The sequence below is a fragment of the Typopeltis vanoorti genome, chromosome 25 (genome assembly GCF_054136105.1).
Source record: "Typopeltis vanoorti isolate ZY-2024b chromosome 25, IOZ_Tvanoo_1.0, whole genome shotgun sequence".
In the NCBI taxonomy this organism is placed as follows: Eukaryota; Metazoa; Arthropoda; class Arachnida; order Uropygi; family Thelyphonidae; genus Typopeltis; species Typopeltis vanoorti.
The window spans coordinates 66,604,312-66,627,383 of record NC_143573.1 but is presented as its reverse complement, the minus strand read 5'-3'; the positions used below and the strand labels follow the sequence as shown (position 1 = coordinate 66,627,383).

Below are 23,072 nucleotides of genomic sequence, written 5' to 3'. Positions count from 1 at the left end.
ACATTGATTAGCAGTTTTACTCAAGAGCATTCAAAGAATCAGCTGAAATGATGAAGTATTCTCTACAGCATAACAAAAAACAAGGGATGATTTTACATCAAATTTGGTTTTCCAAATGCACACTTTCCATTGTTTAAATGTTTTCAGATATTCTTCACTAGAAATGTTAACTGTTATTACTTTGCTTGTAGCTTTTTAATTTATATGTGCTTTTCCTGATGAAGTGAAACAGTTTTTTTCATGAAACTAGTCAAATTTAAAATAATTTCTTTTTGACTTCTTTGTGAATGGCATAATACCAGAAAATAGCGAATCTAATATGTCCTTTCTCTACAGAAGCTTATACAATGAGTAATTCCAAATAGCATTATCATCAACATAGACTGACAAAACAATACAAAACTAGTTAAGGTATGCATATAACAGTGTGATGTAATAATTGTGTGCAAGTATGTGTGTTTGTTAGTGAGCGTCATATGCAGAACCTCATATTTCCATTACAGCAAGTACACTGTCATATATGTGCTGCCTCAACTAAAAATAGTATGTTTTCCACTATTTTTTATAAGCTTGTGCCATCCTGCTAGCTGAAATTACTAGTTAGCAGATGTAACTGTTAATGTATGTGTGTGTGTGTGTGTATTTTCTGAAAGACGGTGGAAGTCAATAGGTCCATCACACTGATATAAGTGAGGTATCTAGGTAGAGAAGACTGTTATCTCATCTCTTTCTTTATGTGATAGACAGTGGCCTGTCAGTAAAGTAACTTCAAAGAAAATTAATTTTGTAAGAGAGCAAATAATCCTATCTGCATAGTCTTCTATGTAAGTCAATGGCATGAATTCTCTGGCTAGAGTGTCTGTATCGTGGGATGCAAACCCAACTTTCTAGGATGAAAAAACCTTGAGATCTTCATATGAGACTGGTTAATTCACCTTGAGTTGAAAAGGCCTCATAAAGGCTCTTCACATCCTAGGCAGGATTCAAACTCAGGACTTTCTGACCAAACGGTATCATCATTACTGAGTAAGCTACTGAGACATGGGTAAACTGTTACTATTTTCTTTTTCTAAAGTGAACTGGACCCTAGGATGTTCAAATGTGTTACAAAAGAGTTCAGCGTGTCAACGCCATGTAGCAAAATGAGAGATCATATCACCTACACAGCATAGCCAAATGGCAGATCTATGTGGAGCAGAACTTAAAGCATCTTCTTCAGATATCTCCATAAAGAATTTAGAATTAGGAGGAGAGAAAGAGAAAGTGAAGAGACCACGGCTGTATCCTCTACTTGTATGTAGAATTTTCCATGTCAAATGAAAGAACAAGAATACAGGAACAAGGTTGAGATATTGGCAGCAAATTGAACATATCAATACTGAGAAGGGTGAGGTATTCTATACTAACTTAAAGTGGACAGAATTCTTAATGTGTAAAGAAGCATTGCCACTATTCTGAGATAGCCTTTGGCTAAATGTTATTTTGTAGATGGGTGAATTAATGACATCCACAATTGGGCACAACAATACATTCTGTGGATTTTTGGCAGCTGATAAATGAGGGGGGGGGGGATCTGGAATTATGTGGTTTTAGTACACCTGTGATGTCTATATTCCTGCAAGTGACATTTGTGTTGAGAAGAATATAAATAGTATTGATCTGAGGTCTAGTAGGATCATAGTCCAACAGATGGTAGTTGGATCAATCCTTTAGCAGAGTGGTTGGTTTATGTGTATAACGTGCATAATCAGAATGGTTTAAGATTATATCACTATGCTGTTTTGATATCCATCTGGAGACTGCCTTCAGACTACACAAAACTCTGGTATCCCTACCAGTAAGCTTTTGAGGTTTTATAGATAAGAGAAATGTCTTTTTGCATCAAATGATCAACTGATATGAAATGATTAATAATCAACTGCTATAGTTCATTTTCCTGATTGCTCAGTTCTACATTATGCAACTGTAATCTGCCCTAATATGGCCAACCAGGCAGGATAACAATATTAGAATCTTCAAACACCAAGACAATATCTGGTACCTCCACTGTGATTACTCAGAACTTGCAGACCATGCCTTGGATACTGTGACAAAGTCTACTGGAAAAACCCACCTTACCTCTTGGAAGCAAATAAAAGTACAAAAGATACTTCCTGGAATCAGTCCTGAAAAACTATTCTAAGCTCAATAAATATAGATGTATAAAATTACCCCACACTTGAGAAATGATCATTCTCAGTGGCCAAAAGCATCCAGTCAAGTCCATTAAATAGTGCAATTTAGAACTTCAGGTCTGAACATGCTTTATTTCTTCACTTCATTCTCGACCTTGTACCTACAACATACTACTATCAAAACTCTTGATCGAAAAAAAAAAAAAAAGAATGGATCTAGAAACACTTGCTTTTCATCTTTCCTCCTTACTATATAATCACCATTTTAGTTGCTCTAAGGACCACTAATAGATAAAATAAAATTCCTCACAGTGTTTTTTTTTTTTTTTTTAAAGCTTGAAATAAGTTATTTTCCCATCACTCTTTCTTGTTATAATAAGTCATATTATTATTATTAGACCTCCAAGGAGTCAAGGACTCATCATGGGAGGCCATATATTATCAATACCAGCTATCATTTTTTCTCTTAAACTCATTCATACTAAATGCACTCACTACTTCAACTGTACCACTCACTCATGATTCTATGAGAGTAAAATCTAACTCTCACCCTTTTCTTGACACGTTCGCTGCCACGCTACTTCGGCATAGTCTGTTCCTGTACGCCGAGCAATTTCACTTCTTTAAGGTCAGTACAGTAATCTCGTTGCCGGCGGTAAGCGTCATACGAGCATACTCGTGGTTGGCTTGTGCAGAGCATATACCATCTATGAGAATACACAGTTTTGATGCTAGCTCCACAAGCCAAGCATTTTCACTTCTTCAAGGTCAGTACAGTAATCTCGTTGCTGACGGTAAGCGTCATACGAGTATACTCGTAGCTGGCTTGTGTAGCCGGTTTACCAACTATGAGTATACTCGTAGTTGGCAGCGAACGTGTTAACTGCATGCAAATTTAACTTCCATGGATGTCCCCCTTGTCCTATCCCCACCATCCATATAAGGAAAAATTTTATCAAATGATATCTTATAACACCCCCTCAGAGGGGTGATATCACTCCTCTTTCACCTGTCTTCAGTCCAGGTACTCTCAATCTATTATTGTAATCTATATTCCATAATCCATCTTTGTAACTATTCTTTGCACCCCTTCCACAGCTTCTTTACTGCTTTGTTTTAGAATCCAGGAGACCAAATCAGCACACAGTAATCCAGGTGCAGTCTTATCAAGGCTTTGATAACACTGCACCTGGTAGATCATTATTCTTGTTGAGAGGCTTATACGCTGGTTAGACATAATAACTATTATTTAAGGAAATTGACAGCGTATACTGGAAATATAGATTAAATAAACTTTAATATACACTTTCCGATATTTCGGCGAACGTTACGTTGCCATCTTCTTGGGAACTTACTAAAAGGACACGTGCACACAAGTACTAATACAACAAATGAGACTGAGGCTAGGTCGCTAGCGTTTTCCTAAAGTCCTGATGGTGCCCCCTGGCAGGCTATATTGGTAGTTCTTGGCCTTTGGGCTGAAGTTCTTTTGATAAAAGTTTCCCAAATTTGGGGCAGTTTCATGCATCCAAATTTGTTGAGGTTTGGCATGTTCCTAAGGGCCGAGGCCGATTCCATGAATAGTCTTTCATACTTGAACTTGCTGCGGTGTATTACTGTGGCTTTCTTCCATCTTATTCTGTGGCGAGTGTCCAGAGCATGGTCTGCAAGCCCAGAGTGGCTGTACTGGTGAAATCGGATGTAATCCTTGTGTTCTGAGATTCTGATATTTGCTGTCCTGCCTGTTTGGCCAAAGTAGGACAGTTTACAGCTGCAGGGGACCTGGTATACACCAGGTAGGTCTAGGGGAAGTGGTTGGTCTTTGGTGGAGCGGATAAGGGATGCCAGTTTTCTATGTGGTCTGTAACAAGTGGTCAAGTCATGTTTTTTTAAGATTTTATTGATTTTTTCCGAGGTGCCTCTGATGTAGGGAATAGTGATGGATTTAGAGTAATCTTTTTTGTGAAGGGGGGGGGGGGGGGTTGTGGATAACTGGGTTAAGTATTTTTTGGATTTTTTGGAGGGGGTAGCCGTTGGCTGAGAAAGTGTCACGGATGTGATTTAGTTCTGTGGTTAGGGCTTGATCATTAGAACAGATTATTTTTGCCCTGTTGAATAATGTTTTAATAACTCCATATTGTTGTGAGAGGGGTGGTGGGATTGTTGGTGAATGTATCTGCCTGTATGGGTGGGTTTTCTATAAACTGAGAAAACCAAGGTTCCATCAGGTTGGCGGGTGACTAGTGTGTCTAGGAAGGGGAGGTTATTGTTTTCCTCTTTTTCCAGGGTGAATTTGATTCTAGGGTGTTGGTTGTTCAAGTGTGTTAGGAAGGAGAGGAGTGCATCCGGGCCATGTGGCCAGATAGCGAAAACATCATCAACATAGCGAAGCCATATGGTAGGTTTTTGTGGGGCTGAGTTTAAGGCTTTCTCTTCAAACATCTCCATGAAAAACTAAATCACATCCGTGACACTTTCTCAGCCAACGGCTACCCCCTCCAAAAAATCCAAAAAATACTTAACCCAGTTATCCACAACCCACCACCACCCCCCTTCACAAAAAAGATTACTCTAAATCCATCACTATTCCCTACATCAGAGGCACCTCGGAAAAAATCAATAAAATCTTAAAAAAACATGACTTGACCACTTGTTACAGACCACATAGAAAACTGGCATCCCTTATCCGCTCCACCAAAGACCAACCACTTCCCCTAGACCTACCTGGTGTATACCAGGTCCCCTGCAGCTGTAAACTGTCCTACTTTGGCCAAACAGGCAGGACAGCAAATATCAGAATCTCAGAACACAAGGATTACATCCGATTTCACCAGTACAGCCACTCTGGGCTTGCAGACCATGCTCTGGACACTCGCCACAGAATAAGATGGAAGAAAGCCACAGTAATACACCGCAGCAAGTTCAAGTATGAAAGACTATTCATGGAATCAGCCTCGGCCCTTAGGAACATGCCAAACCTCAACAAATTTGGATGCATGAAACTGCCCCAAATTTGGGAAACTTTTATCAAAAGAACTTCAGCCCAAAGGCCAAGAACTACCAATATAGCCTGCCAGGGGGCACCATCAGGACTTTAGGAAAACGCTAGCGACCTAGCCTCAGTCTCATTTGTTGTATTAGTACTTGTGTGCATGTGTCCTTTTAGTAAGTTCCCAAGAAGATGGCAACGTAACGTTCGCCGAAATATCGGAAAGTGTATATTAAAGTTTATTTAATCTATATTTCCAGTATACGCTGTCAATTTCCTTAAATAATAGTTATTATTGCACCTGGTAGAGAGGCAAAATGACTTTCATATCCTTACATGTCAATGTTCATTTCAACATTGCAATTATCCTCTGAGTTCTATTTGCAATTTTTGTGATGTGACTTTTGAACTTCAACTTTCTATCAACCAAACCCCAAGATCTATAGCCCAGTCAGTTACTCTAAACATAATCCCCCAATAAAATATGCTGTTGAATATCACATCACACCAAAGTGCATAACTTTACATGTACTAACTTTGAATTAACAACCATTATCCTTTGCACACATGGTTCCAGCCTATTCAAATCACTCTGTAAATGCTGTATATCAATAGCATCTCTAATTGCCCTGCCTAGCATCATCAGCAAACAACCTGTAGATCTCCTGTCAGCCCCTTTCCAATATCATTAATTAAGATCAAAATGATCCAAGGACTGATCCCAGAGGCACACCCTGGTCACTTAACTCTGGCAGATTTACATTTCCCCCATATACCACTTTCTGATCCCTGTCCATCAATCACCTACTTATCCAAGCTAATAGTTTATATTCCAATTGCACTTTGTCTACCTTACACAACAGCCACTTTCCCTAATCTAGCAAAATATTCCTCCATATGAACAAATGGGGATATCAGTTCACTATAATGGTTTTGCACTTTGGAATTGAGAGACAACAGGCAGTATAGTGAATTGATACAGCTGAGCTTTCAACATAGACAACATAGAGCTGCAAGAAGTGGAAGAGGTAAGGAATCTTGGAGTGATAACAGACAGAGTGCTGAAGTTCCAAAAGAATACTAAAAAAAATGTGATGAATTTACTGTTCCCTAGTTTACTCTAAACAAATTTGGTTGTCTATGTTGAAAGTTTTTTTTCCACTTGGTTAAACTATAAATTAAAGATGCCAAGAAATTATATTCTTGGTATCTAATTTATTTGATTGTCTAGTTTTTGTGGTGATTTTAGTCCTAGAAAGTGTGTACAGATGAATAATTAAGGTGATTAGTTTGACTGTGAGATATCAACTATGATGATGGATTGAGAGGGTTATTGCAACGCCTGAGAAACAAAGGAAGAAAGAATGATACAACCAAGACATACAAGATAGTGAAGGAGCTTACAACAATTATCAGAGAGATTTTTCAAAGGGTAGAAGAGTTAAGAATGATAACCATTCCTGAAACTACATAAAGGTATAAATGTGGATTTTTTTTTTCTGTAGAGAGCAGTCAATAAATGGAATGAATGTGCAGAGTGAAATAAATGCAACAACTGTGAATGAATTTCAGGTGTAGTAAAATAGGCATTGTGAATTTAGAATGGATCTTTCACAATGAGTCTGAGTGTTTTAATTTCAAGAAGTTATATCATAATAATAATAATAATAATTTTCATCACGAACTTATAGTAGCATCTTGAATGATTTTTTAAGGCATATAATAAAGAGTGATCCAAAAGTCATGCACATCATAAAATAAATTTGAATTTTTCAATATTTGTGACAAACTTTATAGAACTAAATTGCTACAAACAAACCTTAGAACTTTTTATAAAGGTAAAATTAAATAACATTTCTAAAGCAAATGTTCAAAATGGCCACCTTGTTCTTGAATGCAGGCATGTAATCTTTTTTCCTAAATTGGAGGCAACTCTTCGATGCATAGAATTACTGATTACTCTGATTACTTCAGTGATGTTCATCTTCAGTTCATCAACTGTGTGAGAATTATTTTTAATGACTTTACCTTTCAGGTAACCCCAAAGAAGAAATCTAGCAGTGACCTTGGGGGCAAAAGTCCTTTAGAAATCAGTTTGTTACCAAAACACTTGCAAAAATTGCATTGTTTCATTTGATGTACGGCAACTGGCATCATCTTGCTGAAAACAGCAATCGCGTTTATCAATCTCAAGGGGAGACACGAACTAGGTGATAATGTCTTGGTACAGTGCACCATTCAATGTCATCTCAAAGAAATGGATCAGACAATGCAATACCATGATACTGCATGCCACACTCCGATTTTCAGAAATGCAAGGCTGTTTCATGAAAAACATGAGGATTTTCTCAACATGACCAAGTTCTGTTATTTTGGATAATGACATATCCACTTAGGTGGAACCATGCTTCATCACTGAAGAAAACAATGTCCAGATCATGAACTCCATTTTCTTCAACAAATAATCAAAGCCACCTACAACACTCAACATGTTTTTGCTTATCCATTGGCTTCAATTCCTTAACTGAGAGAACACGATATAGACAAAGGTTTAATTGTTTGGTGGCTCTCCAAGTACTCCCATATGATATATCTGTCTGTGCAGAGAGTTTCTAAAGACTCTTTGAAGGTGAACATCACAACACTTCCTGTACCGCAGTCCCTTTAGCCTTAGTTAAAATGGAAGGTCTTCATGCTGCTGTTTGTATACGACTAATCTAGTTTCCCAAAAATATTAGATTAATCTTGTAATTGTTAAATTTTGAGGAACAACAGATTCAGGATACTTCTAATGAAACTCCTCCACAACATTTGTGTAAGAACGACAGGCAAAATAACATTCTAAAATAACTCGTTGCTCCTGGGAAAATACCATTCCACTTCTCTCATAAACAAAACTATGCAATGGACACCAATACCCAATAAGTGGCAGACAGATTACGTGATAGTGGCTAATAGTCTTAGGGCACCATCTATAGGCAAAACGAATAATTAGAATTGAAATACTTCGAAGGAGCTCAGCTTCAACTTTAATGTGCATGACTTTTGGATCACCCTGTATAAAAAGTTCACATAAGATGCTCAAGGAATAATAATAACTTCACAAAACAATAATAAAAAGAAGACTAAGAAACAACATAATAATAAATTGTAAATGCAATATTAAAATTTACAATTTGGCTTGATGATGGACATTTTCTAATTTTTGCCAGCATTTTTCTTTAGCTTTTGTAATGTGAAATTGGTTCCTTCTTAGTTGAATGAGGAGTAGCACTAGTTCTTCATGCTGTAGAAAATTTTAAAAAAATAAATAAATAAGAAAATGAGAACGAATTTTTAAATGATATGGTGACAGTATTTAAAATAATTTAGAAAATTTGTTCTTTGTAATTATATTTCAGAATGTTATTTTTTTCTTGCACATAAAATGAATACACCACATATATTAATATTTTATTAAAGACTAGCCTATCGCACTACTTCAAATCACTGATGTGAGCTGTGTATTTGACACTCAAAAACAAAAGCAAAAAGATAACTACAAGTGATACCTACATAATGTTTTTTTCTGCATGTTCATACAATTCAATTTTCCAGTGCAGAGGAAGAGAGAAAAAAAATTGCATGATATGTATTATGAGCCTTCATAACTTAGCCTGTATGATGTTGCCCTTTTTTGAAAAGACCTGGGCATGAATCCTGTTTAGGACATAAAGAAATTTCATAATGCCTATTCAAATGAAAGTGAGTAGATCATTTCCATTGGAAGGTACAAGATTTTCCTCAGGTAAAACAGCAACACAATACGTGCAACTGACAGACATATCTTGACTACACAGACATGATTAACTGCTCTGTGATAGAATTAACCACCATAGAGGCCTTGACATCGTTATACACAGATAATTACATGGATGCAAAGTATCCTTGAAATCAATAAACCTTTGGATATTATAGAAATAATATGGATAGGAAATGTGTACTTTTCATATATTTTTACCCATCCCATGCGACCATTTAGATAGTTAATTAAGTCTACAGAGCCAAAGTTAATTGACTGTCATATGTCAGTGAGCATATGTGGGAAGATGAATGTATATTTTACTTTTCTGCAAAAAAAAAAGAAAAGAAAAACATAGTTATTATTATTATTATTAGACACCTCCAGGGAATCCAAGCCTCATCAAGGGAGGGTACTCTCAGTCTCCACTAATCAACCTCATCCACCAACCGCATCATCTACACCAACGGCATCTACTGTCCACCACCACCACTAATATTTTCACAGACAATCACAAACATCCATGCCTACGGCAGGATTCAAACCCACAGCCTTTAGGCTGGAGAGCAGATACGCTAACCACTCAGCCAACCAGGTCGGCAAATCCATAATTATAATTATAATTATTATTATTATTACAACCTCCATGGAGATGGCAGACTCATCGTGGAAGGTTCATTCAATCGACAACATATCTATTACTGAATCTTAAAATCCTTTACACTCCCTGCAATAACAACATATTCTAATAATGCATTCCATTCAGTAACAATTCTCCATGCAAAAAATCTATTCCTTATATTCTTAGATAACTTCCAGGGATGGCCTCTGCTTCCCCTCTCACCTTCCACTCTTTTTATAATCCTTTCTGGATTAATCCAATAAAATTCCCTCGCTAACTTAAATGTCTCTAATATATCACCTCTTTTTCTCCTATCGATCCAAACTCTGCAATCCATATTTCTTCAGTCTCTCTCTCTCTCTCTATAGCTAACATTCCACAGTCCTGTTACTGTCTTAGTCACTCTTCTTTGGCTCCTCTTCAAATTCTCTCTAAGTTGTTGAAACAGAATAAAGTTTCAACAATTGTGTATAAAGGATTGGTACTAAAGGGGAAAGAGGAAGTAGTATGTATTGTCATTTACTGCTGATAATCTCTTAATGTGGCAAAAAGTAAATTATGTAATTATAATTATTAATGAAATGACATTTAGCAATCATCACTAAAAAAAGATACAATATAACTGTACTGAGATGATCAGTGTGATTATTTATTACTCAATGCTGGGCTTACAATAGGGATTTAATTGAAGAAGCAGATTAAGCAGATTATTACTTGTAACATATATATTTGAAGGTCAGAGTAATTCATATAGGTGGAAAATTAAACGAAACAAGCATTTATAAAAGCCAACAAAAAAGAAGAAGATTTCACAGTAGTAGTATTTATGGTATAAGGGAAGTGATGCTTATTAATATCAGGATTTTACAACTAAGCATCTAGGATATAAGACTCAATGAAAATAATGTTACTATGGGATACCTATGAACAGAAAAGAACATGGCACAGAATTCATTTGTCAACATATACACTAACATGGTATCAGAATTATCCAAGTAACGTTTTATAGAATAGAACTTCCTTTAACTTTCAGAACTACAGCATTTTGTCTTTTGCATTCCATTCATTCCATGAAATGATGAAACTAATGTTTAAAAATATTCCTTCATGATGATAGCACAGCAGATCTCAAATGATGAATAATGGCAGTGGTGTTGGTGGGGAGGGAAGTAAATCCTTGTAATTACTGTGCTTGGCACTTTGTTCTACATCTTCACATAATGTTTATCCAAGGTGAGAGGTGATTACAAAGTGGGAAGGAATCACCATACTTGACTCTGTTCTACATCATTCCATAAAGTTTAATCAGGATAAAAGGTGATGACAACAAAGCAAAAAATGCTAGCACCCACATATTCTTAGAACTACTCCTGTGCAATATAAGCCCTGTAGCATGGAACGTTAGCTTCCTGAACGTAACCATCACAACACAAGTAAAGAGTTAGTATACCTGTCTGTCTCCTCGGACATATAAGGGTCACTAAAGTCAAGTGTTGGTCAACTGGTATAAGGAAATCTAATATGTTACACAAAAATATTCCCAAGAAATTACAACTCAAATATTTATTCATCAAACAATGCAGCCATTATCTAACCTTCAAAAGAACAGTTTTAATATCCCTTTTCTCAGTGCAGCTTCCTATTTTGTGCTAACACAAAGATAGCAGGACTAAACTGTTACTGTTCAAATAAACAACAGCAGGAAGCATAATGTAATCCAACATGTGATACAGATAGAAATCATACCAAGAATGTATATGGAACACAATGAAAGGACTGTTTGACAGTACAGTTTCTACTCTTGTTACAATATTAGATACTGTTTCCTGGCACGTGCATTTTTCTGAATAGATTATTCTTCTTCATTGTCATCGTATGTTACGCTTTCACGCAGGCCTACACATTTTACCACGTAAGCTTCTAAAACTGATAATCCTGCAGAATTATTCTTTTTATGTGCTTGAAATATAATTTGATCCCATGCATCCAGGGTTGCTGTTCGTGTAATACTGGCAATATCTCAATATCTGTTGACAAAACTCATATCAACTAATAAAGTGGCCCCTGAGTGTAACTTTGATTACTATTTATGTATTTATAGGAATATCAAAGCACTGAAAAACTTCTCAAGTCAACTGTTAATGATTATGAACAGAAATATCTGGAATGCAAGGAAATTCCTGCAAGGAAAATTATAAAGTTTTTCACACAAAAAATAAGATAGCTGTTTCACATGAAGGTGAGAAGATTTTTTTTACTGGAAAACAGTCCAAGAGAACACATGCATTGAAACATACAACATACAATGCAGACAAGATTTAATTGCCCCTATCATACAAACATTCACATACAAGTTAATAATTCAAGGAATGATAATATATAATGTAAAGTGTGCATGTATGTACATGTGTTTGTCACACATACACAGATATGACAGAGAATAATATATGCATGGTGATATGTACAGAGTGAGATTCATGCTATCTGTTTTCATCTAGAATATTCCATAGCAGAACAAGTATGAAAGATAGGTGGTTGCAGGGAAGGTGAACACACATGACATATTTCATAGCTTCCTAGTACTGTCCGGCTGAATTTTCATGCCTTTAAAATGTTCCATTCTTTGTCTGATGACGATTGTGGTTATTTCTCTATTTTCATTACTTTTGCTAATTTCATTCTTCTTCGTCTTGATAGTTTGTTTTACCAATCCTATTTCTGCAACAGAGTTAGCATCAGTTAGTGATGGGTGTAATTTTTGAGGTAAGTATCTTGCTTCTTTGGCTAGTCTGTCTGCTATCTCACTGCCTTCAATACTTGCATGGGCTGGTATCCATTGCAGTGTAGAGTTCTTATTTTTCAAATTTAAAGTTGTTAATTGATCATGGATTTCCTGCATGAGTTTTGTTATTCCATTTTTTAATGCCTCAAGTGCAAATTTTGAGTCACTGTAGATGGTTATTCCTTCTGCAATGTTTATTACTGAATTAGAGAGATAGAACTTGAGAGCTGCTTGTATGGCTGTTAATTTACACATAATAAAATAATAACTTGAATGCTTCAGGAAAGTACCAGTCTTAGGGGCCAATAAATACTTGTCATGTTGTTGTTAAATTAAAATATAATCACTGAAGTTTTTTGATTACATCAGTTTGAAAAAAAAAAAAAATAGCAGATAACATTTTCAGTATAATGGCTTTCTTACAAGTAAAGAAAAGAAGATTCCTAAAGCAGAAAGAAATATTTTTCACAACAAACTGTAAACATAAACAGAAGTTTCACTTGCTATAATTAGTCAGTTTCTAATGTACAGATGTTGTTTTCTTGAAATATTTATAACTCACTTCTTTTCAACTAGATGGAGAATTCTAACTCCCCTAACATCCAAAAACGGGAAAAAATAACTAATCTTTTTTTTTGTATTGTTTCAGGGGAAAAAAAATACAAAATAACTTTTTTTAAAAAAACATTTCAATTTATAAAATCAAGTGCAAATTCAAAATGCTGATAATTCAAAAAAAAATTACAGTAAGCAGTACTGTCATCTGCCATTTCTAACTCAGCTCACAGATTCATAAGTTAAAATAGGTTTGAACACTGTCCTGTATACAGCTAATTTAGTGTTTTGACTAATTTCTCTCTTAATCTATATAAATTTATTTAGTTGACTTCCTACTATACCAACTTTGTTGATTCGGTTGTCCATATTTACTTCTAGAACCTCTAGAACAAGTAAAATATTTTACTTGTTCTAGAGGTTCTCCATTCACAATGCAGTTGATATTTTCAATGCTTCTGCCTATTTTCATTGTCTTTGTCTTGTTATTGCTGACCTAAATAAATCTGCTGCAAGTCTGCAAGATTCCCCGACTAAATTGAATAACTGTTGTAATAGATATGGTATGAAGAAGTATAACATCATCTGCATAAATTAACATTAACATCTCCAATTTTGATATCAGGTTTAATACCACTTTCCTTCATAATGTGATCTATATAAATAATGAATAACAGAGGGGATAATGTACATCCTTGTTTGACACCAGATTTAACATTAAACCATTTTCCTGTGCTTCCATCAATTCTAACTGCTGGCATACAACTCAAATAAAGACAAAGTATTGTTGATATAATGCCCCATTGGCACCATTCAACTGTCGCATTTTGAATAGCTTCTCTCTTGGCATCTTGTCATATGCCTTTTCCAGATCTACAAAACTTAAATACAGATCTCTGTTATATTCCCATGATTTCTCAACTATTTGTTGTAAAGTAAAAATCTACATTAATCCACTTCACCAAGCTTCCCTTCGACATTCCTTCTCAACCGTTTCTCAGTATACTTGCATAAATCTTACCAGAATACTCAGCAGAGATTCAGATTTATTTCCCTGTTTATATACTATGAGAGCTCTACTCCAATCATCTGGAATTCATCCCTCTGTCCAGGCCTTCTGAACTATGTAATGCAGCCACTGTAAGACTTTTATACCTCCATACTTGAGCATTTCTGGTCGAATATCAACTACTCCAGCTGCCTTTCACATTTAAGGCTTTTGATGACTTTTTCTACTTCAAGTATGGATATGTATTCCTGATTGCATGCCTGGTCAGTGTTTTTTGCCACTGTGCTGTTACTGATTGTTTCATTAAGCAATTTTCCAAAGTAATTACTCCATACATTGCGGATATCTTTTTCTGCAGTTTACACGTCACCTTTATCATCTAATTTCTTTTACAGTACTCTTTCCTAGATTTCTGAGCTTTTTCAACAGCCTCCAGAATATTTTGGCACCATCTTGATATTTATTTTCTATGTTCTTACCAAAGTCTTCACATGACTTTTGTTTAGCTAGTTTTACACAGTTTTTAGCTTTCTTACATTTGTCTCTGTATTCTTTAAGAGCACAAGCTGACTTATTTGCCAGGGACTTTTGATATGCTTTCTTCTTTTCCTTCACTGCCTCTTTAACTTCTGCATCACTAAAATGATAAATTATGGTCAATGAATCACAGATGTATCCAAAATATGGTTATGTTAGAGCTATGCGATTTCTTGTTCCCTTTATTTCTGTGATGTTTTCTCTTTGTTTGCTAACACATCGATTAACTATTTCCATTTTTTTCTCTCTCTTTCTCTCCTCCCCTTTCCTAAGATCTTTATTATTATTATTATTATATTAAGTGACACCCCCTGGAGGCCAAAGACTCATCGAGGGAGAGCACCTACTCTACAACTCTCCGTCTCCACCACTCAATTCACCAAACAGAGCAAACCACAACTACCATCATCTACACCACCACCACCACTAGTATTTTTACAGACAATCACAAACATCCATGCCCATGATGAAATACCAACTTCTAGCCTTTTGGCTGGAAAGCAGATACACCAACGATCGGCCAACCAGACTGGCTATAACGCATGGTATAAACAACCATGTTTGTATTTTATTTTTTGAGAATGCCACTTTTACAAAAGTATCATCCCAAAAGCATCACTTCTTATCACTGCAATTTTTTCTTCATGCTGACATAAATTATAGCAAGGTTTTTTCCCCCCAGAAATGCAGGATTTTCAACCCGCATACAGACAAATCAGCCTTCAGAAAACACACAATTTACAAACAAAAAATACTAGTGGTGGTGGTGGTGGTGGTGGAGATCAGTAGATGCTGTTGGTGTAGATGATGATGGTAGTTGCAGTTCACTGTAGTTGATGGACTGAGTGGTGGAGGTGGAGAGCTGTTGGTAGAGTAGGTGCCCTCCCTCGATGAGTCTTTAGTCCTTGGAAGTGTCATGTAATAATAATAATAATAATAAAATAAGCATGTTCTCTGCCAATTTACCTGCTAGTTTAACAATAATAATGTTATTAATAATGTAGTGCACATATATACCTGCTCAGCCAAGTAACCAAATGAAAGTTACTTAGCAAACAGATCAATGTTTGTCCATCTTTACTAAATTATTTCACTAATTGTGTTGTATCACCCATAATATCATCAGAAACTTCAAGTGTTATAATAGAAACATTTTTCCATCAAGGCTAGGAGATATATCAATATGCAGAGGTAGGAATGATATGGTTGGGCTAGTGTCAGAAGAGAGCCAGTGACATGATATTTTATGGAAACTGTAACACTGAAAGAAGGCACGTAACTACAAATTTTCCAAGGATGTCAGGAGCCAAGCTATGATACTATCAATATGTACTTCATTTCTCAAGTATCTTAATTGGTATAATCTCTTTTTATGTATTGCAACCAATAAAACAAAAATGACATGTCAAAAATTGCAAATCTTAAGGTATGCTGCTTGAAAGCATGTTGATGGATGCACTAAATTAATCAAAGAAGCATGCAAGTTATTTACTATACGAAGAATACTCTGGAGGGTTAACACTTCAATGAATCCATATGATTTATCATACAATGGGCGAGGAAGGAAAATGACTAATTTAGAATTATGACACCTTTTTAAAAGAACGATGAAAAATGTCACAAGCCAAGAAATTGTATAATAAATGTTTCCTTACTATTCGTAGCTCATCCTGTACAGACAAAGCCCTTTGGTCGGAAAGACCTGGATTCAATTCCCATCAGTGACATTTATCTGGTCTCTTTCAACTAAAGGTCAGTTAGCCAGTCTCATATGGAGGTAGGAGGGGATTTTCACCCAGAAACTTCGGTTTTTCATCCTCAAGAATAGGCAAACCCAGCCTCGTGAACACATGCATCTATAGACATAAGACACACAGGGAGACATAGGACTAACCACCTTATCCTTGAGTAGCGGATGCGAAGTCCAAGAATACTTAGAAAGGTCATGAGTGCTTAAGTGCCTGTTAGGACTACTGATAGGATAGGAGACAGTGAGATGTACTCATATGTAACGAAGTGGAGTAGATTGCCCTTCCGTGATGAGTCCTTGGACTTCTGGAGGTGTCACAAAATAGTAATAATAATAATACTGGTCACTTCTGCATACAGCAGAAACTTGTGAAACCTAACATACTGTCCTAATACAACTGTGTTTCATAATTGAATTTAGCACTAATAATCTAAATTCAATTTACTGAAAAAATACCAGTTTTGTTATGTCATTTTTTCACGTAGTTCCGATATGTAGATCTGAATGCAAAGAATACGATTACAATGCTTAAGTTGCCAAGAGTTATTTACTTAATGGAGATAGAAGAGATTTTTCAGGTAAAAGTAGTAGAAGGGACAAAAATTAGGAGTATTCCTGTAAGTTGCACAAGACTTGCTGAATAAGAACGATTTCGTAAATGGAATTAGAGTGCATGTAGATTTATGATAGATGTGTTGCAAACAGAGCTAACCTTCCATTATGAATTTGTGGACACTAAAGAGTAGGGTGACCAACTTTAGAAATTCACAAACAGAGACATAATTTTCTTACTCATATATCTGTGGGCACACCCACTTATATTATATATATATATATAATTTCAATTTTCTGCTGACTGTTCAATATCACCTATTTTCTTCCCTTCTTGCTAGGTGATGATTTAGATGCCATTCCACTATTATTTTCAATAGAACCAAAAATTAAAAGGAGAACAGTACTATGTTGCAAATAAAATTCAAAGTCTTATATGTACTGATATACTAACCACTGCCTTGAGATATGCAAATGTTTCCTATGAAAATATACTATATTGTCTATCCAGTGTCTTGGAACATGCAATGGTTCCTATGAAATGTCCAATGAGCCATTTCATTCATTGTACATCTGACATAAATCTCCCAAGAGAAACCAGTTAGAGATATGGAATGTTTCTGATGAAAATATACTGCTCTCCATCTGGTTTCTCAGAACATACAATGATTTTATCAAACACATCCAATGAGCCCATCATAAGTCAGATCATTAATCTCCAAAGTACATCACATACATGAACCATTTTATGATATTTCAAGGATAAAATGTTCTGTTTCGCATTTTATTTATTTAATTTGTTCCCAAGAGATATAAAATTTCACATATGTGGAATAAAATAAATTACACTTAGAAATGTGAGATCAATCTTAGCAATACTTTTGTTATTACTGGCAATATTTGCTGTCTGTCTTTTATTCTTCCAATCAGTGCAATGAATAAGGTATTTTATTCAGGTTCTTTAATTTTGCTGAAAATATTGCAGAAATTTTTCGTGCTATTTTCAAATGCTTGCAAGAAATATATATAAAAAATATGATGGTTTCAAATAACATTTATTGAAATGCATGAATTTTTTTCTTTTCTCGTGAAATTCTAGCATGCCTTGTCATCATTCTTACAGTTAGATACGTTGTTAATCACAATAACTTTAATATTATTATTATTATTATAATACAGGCACCTCCATGGAGTTCAAACACTCATCGCAGGAGACCCAAACTATCCATAAATATCTATCATTCCTCTCCTTGAACTCATTGACAGACAAAGCACTCACAACTGACTCTGGCAATACATTCCACTCTTTCACCACTCTCCAATTAAAAATCTACTCCTCACACCCTTGTTAACCACACTTTTACTTAATTTCCAGGGATAACCTCTTGTTCTTCCATCACCAGCCAACTGCCGAAAAATCCCCCTGCATCAATCCTATAAAACCCTTTTAGTATCTTAAATGTTTCTGTCATATCCCTTTTGCTCCACCTTATCAACCAACTTCTGCAACATACAAACTACAAACTCTCAATCTATGAACGTAGGGAGCATTCCTCAAACCCCCCCAGCAACTTTGTCACTTGCCTCTGAATCTTCCTTACCACTTCCTCGTCTTCAAGGAATCCAGACGACCAGAACCTGAGCACAGTAATCCAGATTATGGACATATCAACGCCTTATAGAAGATTAATAATTTCTTTATCTCTGCATGTTCTTCAATAACCAAGTAATCCTATGAGCTACCTTAGATACTTTAGCAATATGCATTCAGAACTTCAACTCTATTCACCAACACAGCCAAGTCCCTAGCTTCATCAATTTCCTGGAGTACAGTTCCATCAATATGGGACACAGCTTGTAATCTTTTAATCTTAAAATGCATAACTTTACGCTTATCCACATTAGCCACCCAACAGGTCATGTCTATAGACATCCAGATAAATATGGATACGATTCTGTAACACCCACTGAATAACATAGATAAGAAGTGCAATTTGGTCTCACTATTTCATCCACCTCGGCCAGTAGGGAAGTTAAATTGATATCCATTATCTTTTGCCCATATAGCCAGCTTATTTAAATCATCCTGGAAGCTCTTTCTACATTAGCTTGATTAATTATCTGTGCCCATCATCAGCAAATTGGATATGGCCCTTCAAACCATTTCCTATATCTTTATATACAAACTGAACAATAATGGTCCAAGCAGGAGCCTTGTGGCACACTACTGGCCACCTGCTTCATCCTGGACTCTGCTCCTCCATACATTATTTTTTATTATCTGTCTATCAGCCACTCTCATATCCACATCACCAGTTTAATATCCATCTCCATTAGTTCCAACTTGTGTATCAGTATTCCATGGGGTATCCTGTCATATGCCTTAGCAAAATCCAGGAGAATCACTGTGTGGCCATTACCCTTGTCCAACTCAGCTGTCCCTCTATTATATAAAAAAGTTAATAAATTACTAAGGCAAGACCAACTTTAACAAAATCATGTTGCACTCCATACAGTATCATATTCTTATCCATCCATTCCTGAATTCTATCTTTAACCAACTTTTCCAGTACTTTTAACACCACTCCCAAGATGGTGATCAGTCTGTAATTTTCAACTTAATTTTAGTCTTAGTACCTCTTTTATACAGAGGAATTATTCACTCCCTAGGAACCTTACCAGAGCTCAAACTTAAATTAAACAGCCCAGTAAGAGGCACTGATAATTCCCTTGCATATTCATGTAATACCCGAGCTGATATCTTATCCAAACCCACAGTAGTATTTGCATTTAAATTCTGCAATATCCTAAATACCTCTGATTCATTAACCTCAATTCTCATATTGGTTCTTGCTTCATAAGATACAGAAATATCCTCACTTGGGTGATAGACTTTTGAAAAGTGGTCACTCAGTAACTCTACTATTACATTTGCCTCAGTCACCTCGCTACCAACAGTACTCACTAAAGTTATTACGCTATCCAACTTTACATCATCAGTAAACAACTGAATATCTCCCTTCAAATTTCCTTTGAATCCCTTGGCTAAGGTCATCTCATAATCTGATTTAGCCTGCCTTGTTAACCTTTCTAGTCTGAGCTTTGTACTGCTCGTGAGCCTGCTTATCACTTTCTCCTTATAAATCCTCCATAATATTTTCTTTTTTTTTTTGCAGATCAAGCCTACTACTACTATTCATCCATCAAGCCTGCCTTATTTATCTTCTTTACCATGGGAATACATTTCGATTTTGCTTCCTTCAAATACCCATTGACTATTTTCTATGTACTGTTAATATCCTTTACCTGCAAATTCTTATGCCATGGGATGGCTGCAAGCTGCCTCTGAAGCTTGTAGCCATCCCATGCCCAGCGATTCTGCATATACTCCTTTTTAAAAGAAAAATACACAAATTTTTCAGTCAATACCACACGAATCACTCTCACCAAATGGAGGATAACGTGGACACCCTACTTATGAACAGATCTTCTAAACCTATGACTAGATCCAACACCCTCACACCACAAGTCCCTTCAGTCACATGCTGTTTCAAGTAATTATCTCTTAGAATGACCTCCAGAACTTATGCTAATGTGGCAGGACTTCCTGATGTCGATATAACGATACTACAAAATATCATGCATCAATACCAAATGCATGCAATGAGCGACCTCAACTCTGACCAGAACTCAGTTTTACTCCAACTGGGCTTATAATGTGAAAATATCCCAGATCAGATCCCAATTATCAACTGGGCAAAATTAACAACTACTCTACATGAATCTATTTGGCCCAGTTCCTGCCATCAACTCAAAGGAAAAAATCGATGACTCAATTTTCAACTTAGAAAAGCAGATAACTGCATTAGCAGCTGCCACGGATATGCTGTGCACAAACAATGACTAACTTCTGGATGAGATTAAAAACCTGATTCATGAAAAGAACAGAAGCAGACACCAATACCATAGAACACTGACAAGCACACAATAGAGCTACAAAGGAAGTCTGATATGCACTTAAAAACTATTGAAATCAACAGTGGGAAACAAAACTGCACAATTTCCAGAGTGTCTGGTCCTCTGGTTCCACAGAGGACCAGGCACTCTAGAAAATGACCAAGGCTCTATGCACCAATTATAAATCTCTCTCTCTCTCACCAATCCATGGTGAATGTGGTCTGTGAATGGCCTATGGGTTTTTTATTCAATTTTTTTTTATTAAATTTATAATTTTTTGTAATTTATAATTTTTACATAGTCTGGAAACCCCTCTAGAGACCAAACACAAAATGTTTTCAATCTACTTCAGAGCTCCAATAAGCAGGGTAGTGGTCTCCCACCATGTAATGAAATTCATCTCCCACCTAAATCATCCATCTCCTAGTTATCTAGTTTTCACCTTAAGTGATTTCTGTCTTAAGAAATGTCCTATACCAGGGATTGACTGGTTGATCGTGGAGCGATTTTTGGTCGATCGTGGAGCGATTTTTGGTCGATCTCTTGTGTATTCCTCTCTTGTGTATTTAATTAAAACTGAAAACATAATATTTTATTTATCATTATTTTGTATTATTTTTAATTCGCTTTAAGTGCATTGCTATTGTTTATTCATTTTTCGTTAAAATTGTCAAATCAGTAATTTTCTTGTAAGTCTGGGTAAATGAATTAATTTGGATCAGTGGAAGTCAAACAGCGAGCCAAGTGAATACGATTATAAGCAAAGTGTAAAAACTCGATGGTAGCTTAAATATTAAATATTCCAAAGCACATTACATTGATTTTTTACTTAGGTTAAGTCCCATGTGAATATTGTAAAAAAATAAACTTTGTTTGTCTCGGTATAGTTTGTATTAGATGTTTTGGTAAATAACTCTTTTGAAGCTAACTGTATATACTGCTTTAATAAGAATATGTTAGAGTGTTAAAAACAAAGACAATGTTTTTGTCGCCGAAGCTGTACATGGCGGCATTAGAAAGATTGTTATTGAAACTTGTATGTATGAGAAAGGCTTGCAGGCTCTAAGTGTAAACATCTCTGAAGTCAGTCAGAATGAGTTCAAACAACTTTCCAATGGCCGACAACTTACAATCAAAAGAAAGCAGAGGAGAACAACAGGCGTGCCAAACTTGAAACCTAAGATGAAAGACTCCTACCGATTCTTTGGGGGTTGCCAAACTTCATGCGAGGTCTCAGAGGAGGCCTAATAAAAAGGGACTGAAGCAAGCAGAAGGGTTCCCGTTCCAGAATTGCTGTCAGAGAGGAGGCCACCCGATCAAGAGTTGCCGTCAGAGAGACTGCCCGAATCCACGTTGCTTGAGAGAGGAGTTTCCCGCTTCCAGAAAGGAGCTTCTCGGTTCGAGACGTTGCTAGAGAGAGAGACTTCTTCTAGGCCGCAGACAAGGTTTCAAATTGCTGAAAGGAAGAGTTCCAATTGCAGGAGAAAAGTTTCCAGGCCAGGTTAATGTCAGACACATACCTGACATTAACCTGGTGTGTTGCGTTTTCATTACAATTTGATAAATCAAACAACTTCAGTGATATTGCTCAGTTAATGGTATTTATTCGCATGGTATTTCAAGATTATTCAAGTAAAGAAGAACTTTTGAAAATTATACCATTATTGGGAAGGACTAGGGGAGAAGACATTTTTTCAGCATTTGATGAATTTATGAAACAACACAAACTTCCGCTTTTTAAACGCGTGTCTATTACTACTGATGGTGCTCTTGCAATGATAGGTAATAAATCAGGCTTCATTTCATTATGCAAAAACTATGACAAATATCCAGTTTTTTAAAATACAACTGTATTATTCACCAACAAGTACTGTGTAGTAAAAGATTAAACACAAAAGATGTTTTGGATATTACATTTAAAATTGTAAATTCTGTTCGAGGAAAAGCCCTGCAACGGCGGTTATTTAAATTACAGGCAGATGATGATAGGGAACTTCTGTTGTACAATAATGTTTGCTGGCTCAGCAGAAGTCAATTTTTAGAAAGATTTCTTGTATTAATTAACAATATAAACATTTTTCTTGATGAAAAAGGAGATATTTATCCACAATTGAGTGATAAAAGATGGTTGTTACACTTATCATTTTTAGTAGATTTCTGTACGAAATTAAGCAATTTAAATTTAGAGTTGTAAGGTAGAGATAAAAATTTAATTGACATGTTAAGTTCAATAAAAACTTTCCAACAATACTTACTTTTATTAAAGAAAAATATAAATGACCGTGAATTTAGACATCTCCCATATTTATTAAAATTTTTTGAACAAAATCAAGAAATGCTTCGCTATGATTTAAAAGAATTTAT

The 23,072-nt window shown here is 35.8% G+C and overlaps 1 protein-coding gene across 1 annotated transcript in view; it reads right to left on the bottom strand.

Annotated features, from left to right (window-relative positions):
* Positions 1–23,072, bottom strand: part of LOC150092814 (uncharacterized) — a 740,966-nt gene that overhangs the window by 321,013 nt on the left and 396,881 nt on the right. The window contains exon 13 of the mRNA XM_090414287.1: positions 8,337–8,449. Coding sequence (XP_090270413.1) covers positions 8,337–8,449 — 113 coding nt within the window. The remainder of the gene's footprint in view (positions 1–8,336; positions 8,450–23,072) is intronic.